Source organism: Babylonia areolata, chromosome 8 (assembly GCF_041734735.1).
Source record: "Babylonia areolata isolate BAREFJ2019XMU chromosome 8, ASM4173473v1, whole genome shotgun sequence".
Classification (NCBI taxonomy): domain Eukaryota; kingdom Metazoa; phylum Mollusca; class Gastropoda; order Neogastropoda; family Buccinidae; genus Babylonia; species Babylonia areolata.
This window is the reverse complement of record NC_134883.1, coordinates 39,398,441-39,416,639: the sequence shown is the minus strand read 5'-3', so window position 1 is coordinate 39,416,639 and position 18,199 is coordinate 39,398,441. Positions and strand designations below refer to the sequence as shown.

Below are 18,199 nucleotides of genomic sequence, written 5' to 3'. Positions count from 1 at the left end.
GGTTGCACCCCAAAAGACATCCTTTATGGAGAGCTCGCCACGGGGCAGAGAAGCATCGGCCGCCCACAGCTGAGATACAAAGACGTTTGCAAACGTGACATGAAGGCGCTTGAGATCAACACTGAGTCCTGGGAGGACCTTGCAGATGACCGCAACACCTGGAGAAGCATTCTCAAGAATGAGCTACGGATTGGTGAGGACAAACTGCCAGCTTCTGCAGCAGAAAAGCAGAAAAGGGACGGCAGCCAACAGACCAGCATCAGCTTACACATGTGACCGCTGTGACAGAGACTGTCTCTCTCGCATCGGTCTCTACAGTCACATGCGATGCTGCTTGGTTCAAGCAGACAGCCCAGTTAGACATTAGGTCGGATATTCTCTATCCATGCTCAGCCATGACCGAAGGAGGCCTACTACTACTACTACATTCAAATATATTTTCTGCGAATACATTGAGATCGATTTCTTTTCTATCCTGGAATGTTAATGGTTTACGTTCAAAGTTCATATTCAGTGATTTCTTGAGATGTGTTTTGTCCTTTGATTTTGTTTGCCTCGTTGAAACATTTGAAGAGGACTGTAATTCTGATCTGTTTCCTGGTTTTACTGTGTATTGTAAATCTGCTGTTAAGTTCACTAGACAAGGGAGGAAATCAGGAGGTATTGTATGTTTAATAAGGAATCAGTTTTGTCCCTTTGTTAGAAAATTAAATGTTGGATATGAAAATATTATCATTAATAAATGTTTATTTCGGAGCCCCAAAGATGTCTATTATGTTTGTATTTATCTACCACCAGAAGGTTCCCCTTGCTATATACACTTTAACTATGATCATGGTATAGCCATACTCGAAGATTGTTTGTCAAACTTGCTGTTGAACCTTGATGATGTTGATGTGATTCTCTGTGGTGATTTTAATAGTCGGTTATCTGATATTTTTCCTTCCCATCCAATAAACAATAACCTCGGATCTTACTGTAAAAACTGTTCAGTGAATCATAATCGCAAGTCTCAGGATACACAGACGAATTCGTATGGAAAATATTTGTTGAATATTTGCACTGCCTTGGATTTGACAGTAATGAATAGATTGTGTAATGGCGACCAAGAAGGTCGCTATACCTACTTATGCGAAAGTGGAAGCAGTGTCAATGACTACTTTATTTTGTCCAACGATTTTTATTATTTTGTTTGTGATCTATATGATATACGTGTTGCAGACCGTTTTGAATCTGACCATTTTCCTTTGGAATACCGTATAACATTTCCAGTTGAAATTCTAGTCAGAAATAGTGATAGTAATGATAAACAGGTGACCGAGAAATATGTGTGGAGTGATGAATATGGTCAAGTCTTTTGTAGCAGATTGTGGGAGACTGAAGTCAACGATAAATTTAAAATGGCTCTTGAATTAATTGAAGTTGATGTTGATGAAACTTTGACAGTGTTTAATGACTGTATCAGAGAGCGTGTATCTTGTATGAAGAAAACCATTGTAGTTGATCACAGTAAATATCAAGAGGGTTGGTTTGATAAAGAATGCAGATGTAGCAGGAGTAAATTACGTGGATTACTAAGAAAATGTCGAAGAACTTTAGATAAAGATGATAATATTTCTTGTGTTAGGCTAGAAGAGAGTATAAACTGTGTTAGCTAAGAAGAAAAAAGTGTTTAATGAAATTTTGTTAAATAAATTAATGGCTTCAGTAAATGACCAAAAAGAATTTTGGGAATGTATTAATAGATTATTTCTATAATTAAAAAAAGAAAAAAAAAGAAACAGCCCAAAAATAACATATCAGTGGATGACTGGTTTAAGACTTTAAATCTTTTTTAGAGAAAGATTTGACTTTTGATAACGATTACAATTTGCCAGAAATAGAAAATGAAGTTATAAACCACCCTGTTTCTCGAGAAGAAGTTCTGATTGCACTTAGAAAAATAAAGAAACGTAAAGCTGCAGGGCCTGATGGTATTATTGGAGAACTGTTGGAAACAGAGTGTGAACAAATTGTAGATTTTCTGGTAAAATTCTTTAATGCTTTATTTGAAAAGGGTATTTTTCCTGATAATTGGTGTGAATCAATAACTCTTATACTATATAAGAAAGGTGATATTAATAATACGAATAATTATAGAGGTATTTCGCTGTCTAATGTCAGTAGTAAGGAGTTTAGTTCAATAATTGATCATAGACTTCAGGAATATGTAGAATATAATAATACGACAGGTGAGCACCGAGCGGGGTTTAAAAAAGGGTTTTCAACAATTGATCATATGTTTACTCTTTTAGCGCTCGTTCAAAAACAATTTTCGTAAACTTTATGTAGCATTCATTGATATTGAGACGGCATTTGATTCCATCAACAGAAATTTACTATGGCCTATCTTAATAAAAAGTGGGATAACTGGGAAGCTCTATAAATGTGTGAAGAGCATGTACGGTGTAGTTAAAACGAAAATAAGTTGTAGCTATAAACTTGCTGATTATATGAACTGTACAAGAGGGGTAAAACAAGGAGATGTATGTAGCCCTATATTGTTTTCATTATTCATAAAGGAATTGGCGTTAGATGTAATTGATAAAGAGAGACATGGTGCTAGATTTACTGTGGATTTTATGGAATTGTTCATTTTGCTGCTGGCTGATGATGTAGTTTTGCTCTCAGAGACAGTTGTAGGTTTGCAGACGCAACTAAATAATTTGAAAAATTCAGCAAATGAATTGCAGTTAAAAATTAACATGGATAAAAGTAGTATAATTGTTTTCAGGAACGGGGGTTATTTAGTATCGAGGGAACGATGGGTGTATGATAGTATTGCTATGCCAGTTGCTAAATCTTAAAAATATCTTGGGATTCTATTTTCTACTCGTTTGAGTTTTGTAGCTGCCTGCAGAGATCTGTCTAGTAAAGCAAAGTATAAGTTACTAAATATTATGAAAAAATGTTCATATTAAATAATAATTCTCTAGAGCTTTTTACCAGAGTGTTTGATGCCCAGATCCAGTCCATGGTACAGTATGGGTCAGAGTTATGGGGTTTGGAAAAGAATGCTGTTGTGCATTGTGAATCTATACATTTATTTGGACTTAAAAGGTTTTTGGGTATTGATATGAAAACACCAAACGATTTAGTATATGGGGAAACAAATAGACATGCAGTTTATATAAACTGCAATCAGTTGTGTTCGCTATTGGCTAAAGCTGCTGAAAATGAGTGCAGATCGACTTCCAGAAAATCGTATAACATGTTATATAACTTAGACTTAAGAGGCAAAAGAAACTGGGTTTCAAATGTACGAATATGTATTTGTGAACTCGGGTTTGGGTATGCTTGGTATTTCCAAAATGTAGGTTTTGATAATGTATTTTTGCAAACGCTTTGCCAGCGCATGATCGATTGTAGATGGCAGAATTGGGAAAACCATATAGTAAAAGGTTTGGTATATACAGGGGTTATGTTTCTACTCATTTAGTGAAGAATTATCTCTTGTTAATATGGATAGACATCTCAGATTCATTTTGGCAAGATTTAGACTTGGTTTTTCGGAAATAAACACCCACAGGTACCGCTATAAAAATGTACACAATTCTGATCTCTTTTGTTCATTTTGTAAAAGTAGATAGAAGAATGAAATACACTTTGTTTTGAAATGCCCCGTTTTGTGTGTTCTTCGTGAACAAATTATCCCAAAGAAATATTATATATATCCATGTTCGTTTCGATTTAATCTGCTGATGGCATCTACAGATGATGGACTTATACGTAATTTGGCTCTATATTTATATAAAACTTTTCACTTAAGAGATATAATTATGTCATAATTAATTGCTATAGTTCTGGTGACATATGCACTAATGTTGTTATTGCCCCTTGTTCATATGGGGCTATGGCCTTAATTTGTATTTGTATTTGTATGTGTTTTATCACAACAGATTTCTCTGTGTGAAATTCGGGCTGCTCTCCCCAGGGAGAGCGCGTCGCTATACTACAGCGCCACCCATTTTTTTCCTGCGCGCATTTTTTTTCCTATCGAAGTGGATTTTTCTACATAATTTTGCCAGGAACAACCTTTTTTGTTACCGTGGGTTCTTTTACGTGCGCTAATGAATAAACCGTCTGAATCTCTCTCTCTCTCTCTCACACACACACACACACACACACACACACACACACACACACATATTCAGAGCTTTGAACGCGTGATGAAGAGTTGCTGCCAGTGTCACTGGAACCCACATATACCTACCTGCCGCGAGAGTCCGACAAGCTGTTTGTCACAGTGTGCTACGTCAGTGTGCACTTACCACGCTGACATTGCTGATCTGGATCTGGATGCATACGTCGCAGGAGCCAATCTTCGGGTATAAACGCGACGGAACAGGGAAAGCGCAAAAATAGTATAAAAGGCCACCACACTGATCTAACAGTCTTTCCTACAGATTCAGGTCTCAATTAGTAGCTACAACAAGTTAAATCTCTTCTGCTGTTCAGATGCTTAGGAGGCAGGCGATGCTAATCTGCCAAGCGCTATGTAAATTCGCTGGCAGAGCCTGTTCTGACGATGTCCTCCTCCAGATGGTTCCAGTCCATCACTGTCCGCGCGATGAAGGAATGTGCATACTGTTCTGTGTTTCTGATAGGTAGCTGGAAGCCACGATTGTTTCTGACCACGCGGCGTTCGATGATGTTGGAGACTTTGAAGTCCTCATACTTGGGGGGTCGTATCCGTCTGCGGCCAGCACTCACAGGGTCAGGAAGTTTTGGGGGGAATGGCGGGGGTGAGATCTCCAGCTATCTTGTACATCAGGCCTAGTCGTGCCTGTCTGCGACGATCAGCCAGTGGGGGAAGATTCAAATCCCGCAGCATTCGGCTTTCACAACCTGTGATGTTATCTACTCACTACAGTTATACAAAAGGTGGAAGTTTAACTCACTCAGTACGGCTAGTCCTCTCTTCTCCTCTACACAGACCCCTCGGATGTCCAGTGGGTGTCTCAATGACCCAACCTTTAGCTTCCGTCGTCAGAATTGTGGTATTCTTTGTCAACATTCACCTCTTCAGTATAAGAGCCTTCCGCTTGCAATATTTTGATGATGGTAATTGGGCTGAAACGCTGTTAACGTCGTCTCTTTCGCCGTTTGTATGGAGAGAGTTAAAAAAAAATTTATGTACATACATGAACGCTTTCATTCAAAGAAAAGAGTAATACAAAACGTTTGTGTGTGTGTGTTTTGTTGTTGTTGTTTTTTTAAATTAAGATATTCCTAAAGAGGGTTACTTATTTTGTGGAGTTGAGGATGGATGATTTTTTTTGTGTCTTTCTGTTCGTAATGTTGATTTTGCATGCTTTGTTGAAACCTTGGATATATTTCGCAATACAGTATTGATGGCTATAAAGGTTTTGCAGACCTGCCTTCAAGCACTTGAGGCGTTCATAAGATGTTATATGTGTGTTAGAACGCAAATTTGTTCCATTTATCAATATGAATGCTGATAAGTATCCGAACTTGTGTGTGTGTGAGCGTGTGTGCGCATGTTTGCGAGAGCGCACGCGCGCGTGTGTGTGTGTGTGTGTGTACTCTGTCTCTCTCTTTCTCTCTCTCTCTTCTTTTTTTATGTTCCATTGTATATATTTTGCACCATTTTGTTCTGATTAGTACCTACTATGTCACCAGAGCTTTTCAGCTAATGACATTAAACAGTTCAGTGTTCAGCGTTCTCTGTCTCTCTCTCTCTCTCTCTCTCTCTCTCTCTCTCTCTCACCAATCTAAAATGGACGTCCATAGCATCATGGTGTTCCTCCTTTTCCTCCTTTATCGTAATAAAATCAAAGCTCGCTGTGTGTGTGTGTGTGTGTGTGTGTGTGTGTGTGTGTCGGTCGGTCGGTCAGTCGGTCTCTGTCTCTCTCAAAATAAATGAACGCCTATAGTGACACACACACACACACACACACACACACACACACACATATATATATTCTCTCTCTCTCTCTCTCTCTCTCTGTATATATATATATATATATAAATCTCTCTCTCTCTATATATATATATATATATATATATATAGGTCTCTCTCTCTCTCTCTCTCTCTCTCTCTCTCTCTCTCTCTCTCTCTCTCTCTCTGTTATATTTTTTGATGAGAAAAACGTACAGCAGAGGCCTTCCACTAATTTCGAAAATAAACCACCGATTCGTCGGCTTCTTCTTCCTCTTATTTCCATCTCCTCCTTCAACACAGACTCGAACCTAGGGCCCTCAGGGACATGGTGGTGGTGTGTCCATCGAGATCGATGATGACCATCGTTGTCATCCAGATGGGGGATGGGGAGAGGGTGGTGGTGGGGTGGGGGGAAGGATGCTCATGAGTCTATCTGTGAGTGCGCAGATGGCTGTATAGTCCAATCTGCGCACGAAATGTTCGCTGACAGTTGGGGCAGACAAAGACAGGCATATCATTGTCAGGGAGCTTGTTTGCCCGTGACTTTCTGGCCTGCCTCTTCTGAACAGCTGCAGCAGTCCTGCTGGCCTCGCACAACTTGGCGCCTTTGTGCACAGCAGCGCGCCATTTGTTACGGTCCACTGCAGATTCCTCCCAGGAGTCAGGGTTGATATCAAACGCTTTCAGAGAGACCTTCAGAGTATCTCTGAAGCGCTTCTTCTGACCTCCGTGTGATCTCTTCCCTTGTTGCAGCTCGCCATAGAAGAGCCTTTTGGGCAGCCGATGGTCTGGCATGCGCGCCACGTGTCCAGCCCAGCGAAGCTGGGACTGCATCAGGATGGTGAAGATGCTGGGAAGGGTGGCTTTTGCGAGCACCTCTGTGTCTGGGGTCCTGTCTTGCCACTTGATGTTCAGTAGCTTCCTGAGGCATGTTGTGTGGAAGTGGTTCAGCTTCTTGGCATGTCGTTGGTACACTGTCCAAGTTTCGCAGCCGTACAGTAGTGTGGGGAGAACTACTGCTCTGTAGACCTTTAGCTTGGTCTCAAGACTAATGCCTCTTCTGTTCCAGACATTTGCATTGAGTCTACCAAAAGTTGCACTTGCTCTTGCAATCCTGACATTCACTTCATCAGGGACATAGGATGTGGAACAATGGCAGACAGTCATGCCGGAAGAAAGGAGACTCGTAGTCCGAGACACCGGATGTGCTTGTTCCTGTAGTAAGGCCATCAGACAATAAAAGGTACTGTTGTTATTGTGCGAGCTTATTTCTGGTGGACCGCCCCTATTAAAAAAGGCACCAAAATTATTGTAAAATTTGTGATTGTATCATTGTTGTGCTATTTTCCTTGGTTCACGTGTGTAAAGGAATTGATTCCGAGTCATTTTCATGCTCCGGTTGTCCACGAGTCTATGTGTATGGCTTTATGTATGATAAATAAACACACATACACACACACGCGCGCGCGCGCGCGTGCACACACACACACACACACACACACACACACACACTTACATGCATACATAGATATATGTGTGTGTATGGCTTTATGTACAATAAACACACACACAGATATATATATATATATATATATATATGTGTGTGTGTGTGTGTGTTTATCATACATAAAGCCTTACAGATAGACTCGTGGACAACCGGAACATGAAAATGACACTTCCTTTAAGGAAAATAGCAAACAATGCTTCATTCACAAATTTTACAGTAATTTTTTTTTATTATGGTGCCTTTTTTTAATGGGGGCGGTCCACCAGAAATATGCTCGCACAACAACACACACACACACACATAAATATATATATATATATATATGTGTGTGTGTGTGTGTGTGTGTCCTTATTTATTATACATAAAGCCATATACATATATATGTATGTGTGTGTGCGTGTGTTTATGCGCGCACGCGCGTGTGTGTGTACGTGCGTGTGTGTGTGTGAAGTCAAACTGATCTGTTTGGAGGGTAAGAGGAGCAGATACCTGATCTACACATAAACCCAACGCTTGGGAGCCTCAGTAACCTAGGTTTGTGTGAAATATTAACAAGAATTGACATTAAACTAAATAAACAAATAAGTAAGTTCGTTGAAATATAATTTTAGAAAAATGACATATCCATAGAAGGCAAATGGTTGAAATAAAATTCAAATCGACGCATCGATCAATAGTAGTAATTGTCTTATTTTTTAACAAAAATCACAATTTCTTTTCCTTAGTGTGGAAGTTACATTGATATAACACAACCAACGGGAACAGCGAAATTCTGCTACATACTGAAACAATGTGAATAGTTTGTAAAAGTTATTTCTTTTCAACGGATCTCATCATCCAAGATAGGTATACTCAGTTTTGACTGGCTGGCTGACCAGTCATCTGCGCACCCACAGAGCCCAACCCACCCACCCCCAGGATGACTAGATGGTCCTCGTCGATCCCGACGGACGAACCACCACCCAGTTTTGAAATGACTGTAGGCTTAGAAAGGCTGTTGTGTTGTACACTGAGTGGATGCCTGATACAATTTACATTCACCTAAGAGGTCGTTCTGGCGGAAAAGGCAACGTATTTGTGACATAATAGTCTGCGCATCTGTTTCTTTTTAATATATATATATATATATATATATAATCAGTATGAATCACATGAGTCACGAAGACTTTGCCTCTTGTTTTTTTTAAAAAGTTTTTATTGCATGTTCATTTGAGCTGTGTGAAATAACATGCGGAATAGATATCTGCTTGGTATCGCACATATCAAAATATCCACACACAAAAAACCCTTCTTTCTTCATTTTTGGATTTGTTTTCATGATGCTTCACTCATGTGCTTGTGGTTTCGTTCACATCCGTGCATGAATCATGTGTCCTTGGCTCCGTCTAGCAAGTCCTTCCTGATTGTTACTGATCAAAACATCTGCGTCAAGACAGCACGCTAAACTAACCTTCTTTCTGCATGTTTAGTTTTGTTTCCATGATGCTTCACTAGTGTGCCTGTGGTCTGGTGCACATCCGTGCATGAATCATAACATGTGTCCTTGGCACGGTCTAGGAAGTCTTCCTGGTTGAAATTGATCTCTGCATCTGCGTCAAGACAGCACGCTAAACTTACGTACCCGCCATTTTGCTTGTTTATTATTTTTCTGGGATTTTCACACTGCTGATAACTAACTAACTACCTTGTCATCAGATGAATCATAATAATCCAGTACAAGGGGAAAGCTGACGCCGATATTTTGTGTTTAGGTGGCGCGCGGGTTTGTTGGGTGGGGAAGAACGATTTTGATCCACGTCAAATTTTTTCTGTGTAGATGTTGTAATGAAAATGTACGTGGATGTGTCGGTGGTCGGTAAACACACGGGCTATGGTTATAAAAACAACCAGGCTTTATTATTTTTTTCCAAGGACACATGCCGAAACACGGCTTCGAACTCTGATCACTGGGAAACACTGGATTACAAGTCCAACGCCTCACTGATTCTGTCACGGCGCCCCCAACAGATACACGCTAATTATTATTTAATTTTGTAGTTTATTGCACTTTTCTGCTCCATTCATTCTGGCAATATTTCGCAAAAGGATTTTAGCTTTGTCTAAGTTTCCTTCTTCATTCACTTCCTGGTGGGTTTTGTTTGTTTGTTTGTTTGGGGTTTTTTTTTTTGGTTGTTGTTGTTTTTTTGTTGGTTTTTTGCTTTTGTGTTTTGTTTTGTTTTGTTTTGTTTCCTCCTCAGCTGCCCTTGTCTTTTCCTTCACGGAAAGAATTGCGCTCCTAATATTGTCACGGGAACACGAGGGGGCCTGGGGGGGGGGGGATGGTTGGGGGAGGCGGCTGTATGTGTGTGTGTGTGTGTGTGTGTGTGTGTGTGTGTGTGTGTGATGTGTGTGTACCTAGATAAGAGGATACGTTAATTAATCTTATCGTTAATTCAGTACAGCTGCGGCAGCCACAAGTTTCATAATATTCTACATGAATTACGCATTTGTCGTATCTGCAAAATGAGTATGATCAGAGACGATTTTTATTATGGTTAATTCCAAATAGATATATGAATACAGATTCATTTTTCAATTTTTGAAATATGTTGAAAGTAGTTAGAGAAGTATGCAGACAGTGGGAAAATTTGCCAAAATGGGACAGAATATGGACTGTGTTTGTGTGTGTGTGTGTGTGTGTGCGTGTGTGCGCGTGTGTGTGTGCGTGTGTGTGTGTGTTTCAAGATTCTGTCAGTCAAAACATGTGCTTTGGTATTGTTTAAGTCCTATTTCTGCAACATAACGGTGTTTTTACTAATTATCCTCCATGCCCCAACAGGGGTGAAAGTATTAAATATTTCCGATTCTTCTGTATTTGTACGTGCATGCATGTGCGTGCGTGTGCGTAGGTGCGTGTACGTGTGTATACATGTGCGTGCGCGCACGCGCGTGTGTGTAAACCTTTGTGAGCTCATGCGCGTGATGTGAGCGCTCGTGTTTGTGTGTGTGTGGGTGTACATGGGCGCATATATATGCACGTGTATGTGCCACTTGCAATTGTGCATGCATAGGTGCAAGTGCGTACATGTTTAATTCTTGCACTGTGTATCTCAGTATATTCGAGCCATCATGTGTCCTATTTTTAGACTGTCTTACACAAATACACTTCTGCAAACAGAAACTGACACTGTGAACCACTCAACTTCTGGACACGTCACACGCCTACGGAAACTGCTTGTATGCCGGAGATAGTGCATGATTTCCTCACACAGTTGGCTGTTTGGCTGCGTATGAACCCACTGGTGTTGTTCTGTTACAACGTCCTTTGTACGTTATCTGCATGTTCTTCAACGGACTATGGTAAGTACACATGGCACTAAAATGCGTGTCTTGTTAGGCCTACAGATCTTATTTCACTATATCATATGGGGCAACTTTCAGTGACTGATTTTCTTTCTTATTATTTTATTGCATCCTGTTGCGCAATTGATTTTTGTCCTGGTTAATGATCAGTAGTTATGCGTATAGATAGATAGATAGATAAACACACACACACACACACACACACACACACGTGTGCATATATATATATATATATATATATATATATGTTGCAGTTGCGTTGCATTTTCACATATTCTTCCACCCCCACCCAAACCTGTGTAGATGATGGATCCGTGGCTGCGAGTTTTCGATTCTCGCACGGATAGGGAGTTTTACTGTCCTCCCCACAAGACTTTGAGAGATTGAAACGACAAACCCGGAGTCCCGTAGGCTGCTAGCATGCAGACAACAAGGTAGTTGGATAGTTGTCTTTGGTACCATTCTGTAGAAAAGAATCTTTTTCTTCTTCTGCGTTCGTGGGCTGCAACTCCCACGTTCACTCGTATGTACACGAGTGGGCTTTTACGTGTATGACCGTTTTTACCCCGCCATGTAGGCAGCCATACTCCGCTCTCAGGGGTGTGCATACTGGGTATGTTCTTGTTTCCATAACCCACCGAACGCTGTCATTGATTACAGGATCTTTAACGTGCGTATTTGATTTTCTGCTTGCATATACACACGAAGGGGATTCAGGTACTAGCAGGTCTGCACATATGTTGACCTGGGAGATAGGAAAAATCTCCACCTTTACGCACCATCGCCGTCACCGAGATTCGAACCCGGGACCCTCAGATTGAAAGTCCAACGCTTTAACCACTCGGCTATTGCACCCGTCGTAGAAAAGAATTAAATTTGATTGCAAATCAAAACAATTTTTTGCAAACAGAAGAAAGAAACAAACGGACAGATAGCGCTGCACTGTGGCGACACGCTCTAAAGAAGTCTGAATTTTACACAGAAATCTACAATACTTTACAATACAATATAGTACAATACAATACAATCTGTATACTCATAAACTTACCCATTAGAGACGAAGCCGGGGTAATGCATACCTACTTACATAATCTAAGCTTCACAATGCTATCTCTATAGCCTATCGAGCAGGCCTTTCGGTTATATTGGGCTTGGCTTCTATTCCTACCCGATGAATCTTTCAAAAGTTGACACCTGTATATCCTAAAATGTACTGATTATGTTTCAATATCATTCATATTTCACACACACACACACACACACACACACACACACACACACACACACACACATATATATATATATATATATATATATATATATATATATATATGATAATTGCCATGAATTCACTTCCCATGTTCCAACTATCGGTGTCTGTCACTGTCTCTCCTCCCTGTTATCATTTTCTTCTTCTTTTTCTTCTTCTTCTCCTCCTCCTCCTTCTCCTTCTTCTAATAATAATCATTTTATTTTATAATGATTTGATCTTTTCAATGATAACATGTGTCGCTGTGTCGTACTTAGGTTGTGTACATGTTTTTATTTATGCGCTTTATTTTCATATGTGTGTGTGTGTGTGTGTGTGCGTGCGCGCGCGCGCGCGCGTGCGTGTGTGTGTGTGCGTGTCTGTGTCTGTCTGTGTCTGTGTCTGTGTTTTGCCATTGCTTTGTCTTTTTTGTTGTTGTTGTTGTCTCTTTTTTTTCTTTCCTATTTTTTCTTCTTCTTTTTTTTCGCTTTTCATTCTTTTGTGCCCTTGAGGGCTGGATGTAAAAAAGCAGCTGTACTGCCCTCGTAAAATGAAACTTCGTTTCGTTTCGTTTCCTATATTCAAGGTTGTGTTTTGGGGTGTAACCTTGGTAAATGGTGTAGTTGTGTGTGTGTGTGTGTGTGTGTGTGTGTGTGTGTGTGTGTGTCTGTGAGTGAGAGAGAGAGAGGGGAGAGAGAGTTTCATAATCACACTTATGTGTATTATTTTCATCATGTATTTATTTATTTATCTGCTCCTTCATTGGTTATTCATTAATCTACTTATTTATTGAGTATTTACTTTTCATCTACCTACATAATCCTCTTCCCTCTTTTTTGTTTGTTTATTTATCGATTGTAGGCTCTCAAACCTGACTTGAGAGCACTGGCTTTTTGTCTTGGTCAAGCACCTCTCTTCCATCCCCCCAGACCCCACTCTGATTCCCCATATACTACTTTTATGTAGCCGTGTACCGAGTGGTTACTGAAGGGTACAGACAGTACAAAAGAACTAAACTAATTGATTTATTGAATGAAAGGATAGACAAGATCCCACGCACAGGCCAGGAACATATAGAGGCCAGTCACAAATGGGTTTTTCTATTGTTTTATTTACAATATTCTAAAAGAAGAAGACTAAGAAGAAGAAATAATGAGAAGAAGACAAAGCGATACGTAGCGAGGTGTCAGCTGTTGTGGGGACACACACGACACACTGCCCGCGACACAGCAAGAGAGAGAGAGCAGGCTCTGGTCAGATGACTGACCAGGTATGAAATGACCACTCATCATTCACTGTGCCAATTTATGCAAGTTTAGCGGACCGCAAAGTGCGTCACGTGTGCTTGCAAGCAGATCGTCACTAATCACGGAGAATCCAATGACAATTGTGTTTGTTACAAGGTGTTCAGTGACAGATTTCTAGATGATTACTGAACCGATTTGCATCGGATAAGTTGCAAAAGAAAGAGCTCAACGCCTACTTTATAATGAGTGTAAAATGAAGTGTTGATTATTTAAGATGAATTTATAATCTTAATTTAAGTCACCTGAACAGGGTCAGTTTTAACGAGCTCGTCGCTGAAAATTACAAACTGCGTTAAATCAGTTTCACGTAGGCGAACATAAATGGAATAGATTTAAAGATGGAATTAAGACGATTCTGCCAGTATATAATACTAGTAGTTTACTGATCTAACAAAAGAGCTATTAATTAAATACTGTGGAACAGAAACACAAGTTTGCTCTCAGCCAATGACGTACCGGGATGCGACATTGGGCGAGCTGTGAGCAGGTGTCTGGCGAGGAGGACAAAATGATGTAAGCGGAGTGACGTCACACATTCTGTGCGCGGGTTATGAGGGAAAACTGTCGTCTGCTGTGGCTTGTGCGTGAATAGTGTTGGAGCAAGCATAGCGCGCTTGGTCACATTTAAAAAAATTTTCATAAACGTGGTGTAGTGTGTATGGATCAGTCAGCACGATTCGACACCTTGAGACAGAAACTGAAACCAACAAAGTAAAACGAATACTACAAATGTTAAAAAAAAACCCACTTCAAACAGGCATATGAAGAAGACAAGTATGCCTTTAACTCTCTCCATACGAACGGCGAAAGAGACGACGTTAACACCGTTTCACCCCAATTACCATCATCAAAATATTGCACGCGGAAGGCTCTTATACTGAAGAGGTGAATGTTGACAAAGAATACCACAATTCTGACGACGGAAGCTAAAGGTTGGGTCATTGAGACACCCACTGGACATCCGAGGGGTCTGTGTAGAGGAGAAGAGAGGACGGGCCGTACTGAGTGGGTTAACATAACAATGGAATATAACAAGTTTGTGGAAAAAATGGGCACTTTATAACTGTTTAATACAAGATAAAGCTATACAATGCTACGTTGGAATTTTGCCATTGAACATATATTGTTTTGCTGTTGTGGACTTGTTAGTACCTAGAACTTAATTTTATGCTTTCCCTATACTTTCTAATGCACAAAACAAATAATTTCTGTATCTGTAAACCTTTGTCTGAATAAATAAATGTTTTTTTGTTGTTTTTTTAAAAAGGAAAAAGAAACTGAAACCTCCGTCCGTGGCGGTGCACAGAGCACGTGTGAAAGTTGATGCTGACCTTCCGAGTCGAAACAGCATCCTAAAACCGGAAGCACATCTATAGGCCTGACACAAACATCACTGGAGGAAGCCTGTTAAATTTGGAAGAGCGATGTTCCCTTCTGTTTTTTTCTGTTCTCCACACACACACACACACACACACACACACACACACACACGCACGCACGCACGCACGCACGCGCACACACACACGCACGCACGCACGCACGCACGCACGCACACACACACACACACACACAATTTCAGTCTCAGTGTCTTAAGCAAGCGTCACTGCGTTCGGACAAATCCATACACGCTACGCCACATCTGCTCGGCAGATGCCTGACCAGCAGCATAACCAAACGCTCAGTCAGGCCGTGAGGGCATGCTTACACATTAACATTTTGTGTGCCCATCAGTGTGGATTTCTTCTACTCAGTTTTGCCAGAGGACAACACTCTCGTTGCCGTGGGTTCTTTTTCAGTGTGCCAAGTGCGTGCTGCACACGGGACCTCGGTTTATCGTCTCATCCGAATGACTAGACGCTCAGTTTGATTTTCCAGTCAAACTTGGGAGAAAAGGCGAGATTCAAACTTACACCCTCAATTGTTTTCTTTATTGGCAGATGAGCGTTGTAACCATTCTGTCACCATATTTCACACACACACACACACACACACACACACACACACACACACACACACACACACACACATATATATATATATATATATATATATTTACATATATGTCCAGTATGCTTTCATATAATTTCTTTAAGTACACCTAAGTATATTTCTGACATTTTAAGCAGATCTTTCCCTTTATGGTGTCTCTGCTCTTCCGCTGATGATACAATCTTTAACGTTCCCAAAATAACATGGAAACAAGGCGGGAGAGCTTTCGGTTCTTCGGCTGTACAAAACTGGAGTACACTTATAACAGGTGACATTTTTGCCTACCTCTGAGATAAATTTGATAATGCTATGAGCGTGTCGAAATGTTCACAGTTTTAGTGACCCCCTACATTAGGTTGTGCACGCGACCGGCCATGAGATATGTAGAAACCTGTTTGAAAGCTGTTCAGATTTGTTGACTGGGGTCTAGTCAGCTTCATCTTATGTCGAGTCATGAAAGGAAATGTAGAGAGCGCTCACCTTCGACATAAAGGAAAACGGAAAGTTTCAGAGTAGCCTATGTGTTGTTGTTTTTTTTGTTTTTTTTAAACAAGAACAACAACAACAATAACACTAATAATAATAACACTAATAATAATAACAATATGCTAATGATAGTAATGATTCAATTTAATTTGTGTGGCTCCTTCCAATGTAAACCATGTACAGTTGCGCTGTAGAATGTAAAACAAGACGTGTAAAACATGCACATGAAACACTAAAAGTAGAGACAAGCAGTTTCTTTTGGAAGGAACATGTTTCATCTAAGCAGACAACAAACCATCAACCAGACAGGGAGAACAGGCAGAGATGGACATTGGGCCGGTTGAGAACAGAAAAGATATAGAGCGTACACTCTCGCTCGTGCGCAAAGCTGTCTGTCTCTCTGTGATGTACGGAACAAGACCACCCCAAACACGACTCTCACTGTCCACAGGATCTGGACCAGCTACAGCTGGAGGTGGACGGGGTGACGCGCAGTTTCGCCGAATGGACCTCGGATTTCGTGGACAGCCACTACCCCAATGTGGGTCACGACTGCTACCGGGTGCCTGCCCTCCACTTCAACCAGCAGCCACTCAGCCACGCGGCGCCGGCTGCCGGCACTGAACCCCAGCTGCTGTTGGATGCCCAGGTAGGTTGTGAACTCAGGTCAATGATCAGGCTGATAAAGATGACAAAGTGAGCGTTGACGGCGATGAGAAAAAGTGACATTTTTTTATGAGCAAGACAACAACGAAGTGGTGGACGATGACACTCATGATTCCAGTACATGTATGTTGTCAACTAAGACTGAAGAAATAACGACGACGATGACAATGATGCTGTTGGATGCTCTGGTAGGGTGACGACGGTGACGACGACAGCAAGAGCAACGATGATGATGAGAAAAAGTGACACAATGTTGATGTTGTAAATCATGACGACGACCAGGAACACATGAATGACGACGACGTCTACAGTGATGATAACGGCGACTTTGATGAACATGACAATCATGATGACAGTATTGTTGTTATTTTACTCAAATGAAGAAGGCGACAACATTGATGTTGCTGAAGAAAACGACGAAGTTGCTGAAGATAGCTAAGAATCTGCGATCACTGGGTGTTTTTTTAGGACCTGTACAAGATCTCTTGTTTTCTGAGGCGTCAGATCTCTCGTTTCCTATGACCCTCGGTCAAAGTGATGGTCTCCCTCCATCAGAAGGCCAATTTTCTTATGTGTGCACTCACTTATACAGAGTGAGTTAGTTCTCTCCTTTACTCAATGGGAAAAAAAGATATTGAAATAGATTACATTCATGTCAACTCTCGCCTTCTCTCATATTATATAAATAATCATGTATCACTTATATTCACATTCCGCTGAATTTCTCTTGCCTCCCAGAAACATGGATTTGTCACTTTTTAGTTTGGGAATCGTTGATATCATAGGTTCTGATATCTCTAATGTTCTATGCTTTGGAATCTTTCGTTCTCCACATTCTGGGATCTCTTGTTTTCTGTGGATTGGGCACTCTTAACTCATCGGTTCTTTCGTTTCTGTGGACCTTCATCGTTCCCTTGAAGATGACTTTGCGTTGAAGATTTTCATTCTGGGTCAAACAGTTATGGGACGTGTTTTATGTTTTCTCTCAGAATTTATGATTAAACTCCTTGCAGGATAAAAGCATAGCTGTGGGAGACCTTGCCCACACCATCGTTCTAGAGAGGTTGGAGGAACTGAGTCATCACCTTCGGGCGACAGGCCAAGGTCCGCTCTTCATCATCAGTGCAGTGAATTATGACAGCTACCTGGCCAAGCTCCCAGCTTCGCGCCCAAAGACCAAACGTCGGCGTTCTTCTTCTAAGTCTGAAGTCAAGCTTTCCCAGCTCACGAACGAACCCAAACAGTCCCACTCTAAGGCTGAAGTTCCACGCTCCCATCCTCCGGCTGAACTCCAGACAATCCATCAGTCCTTCCCTGCTGCTGAACGCAAGCACTCCAACTCATTCTCCGAGACAACAGGGGGCAAAGAGGCAAGACCGGCTTGTGATGGTCTGAAGGAAGATTCCAAAATTAAAGAAGGTGAAGTACGTTCGTTCTTTTGTATGTATGTGGAGTGATGGCCTAGAGGTAACGCGTCCACCTAGGAAGCGAGAGAATCTGAGCGCGCTGGTTCGAATCACAACTCAGCCGCCGATATTTTCTCCCCCTCCACTAGACCTTGAGTGGTGGTCTGGACGCTAGTCATTCGGATGAGACAATAAACCGAGGTCCCGTGTGCAACATGCACTTAGCGAACGTAAAAGAACCCACGGCAACAAAAGGGTTGTTCCTAGCAAAATTCTGTATAAAAATCCACTTCGATAAGAAAA

General features: G+C 41.1%; 1 protein-coding gene across 1 annotated transcript in view; it reads left to right on the top strand.

Moving 5' to 3' along the window:
• The first annotated feature begins 10,657 nt into the window (after nt 1-10,657).
• Nucleotides 10,658-18,199, top strand: part of LOC143284796 (uncharacterized) — a 16,729-nt gene continuing 9,187 nt past the window's right edge. Inside the window, exons 1-3 of the mRNA XM_076591825.1 lie at nt 10,658-10,790; nt 16,276-16,473; nt 17,504-17,909. Coding sequence (XP_076447940.1) covers nt 10,788-10,790; nt 16,276-16,473; nt 17,504-17,909 — 607 coding nt within the window. The 5' untranslated portion in view covers nt 10,658-10,787. The remainder of the gene's footprint in view (nt 10,791-16,275; nt 16,474-17,503; nt 17,910-18,199) is intronic.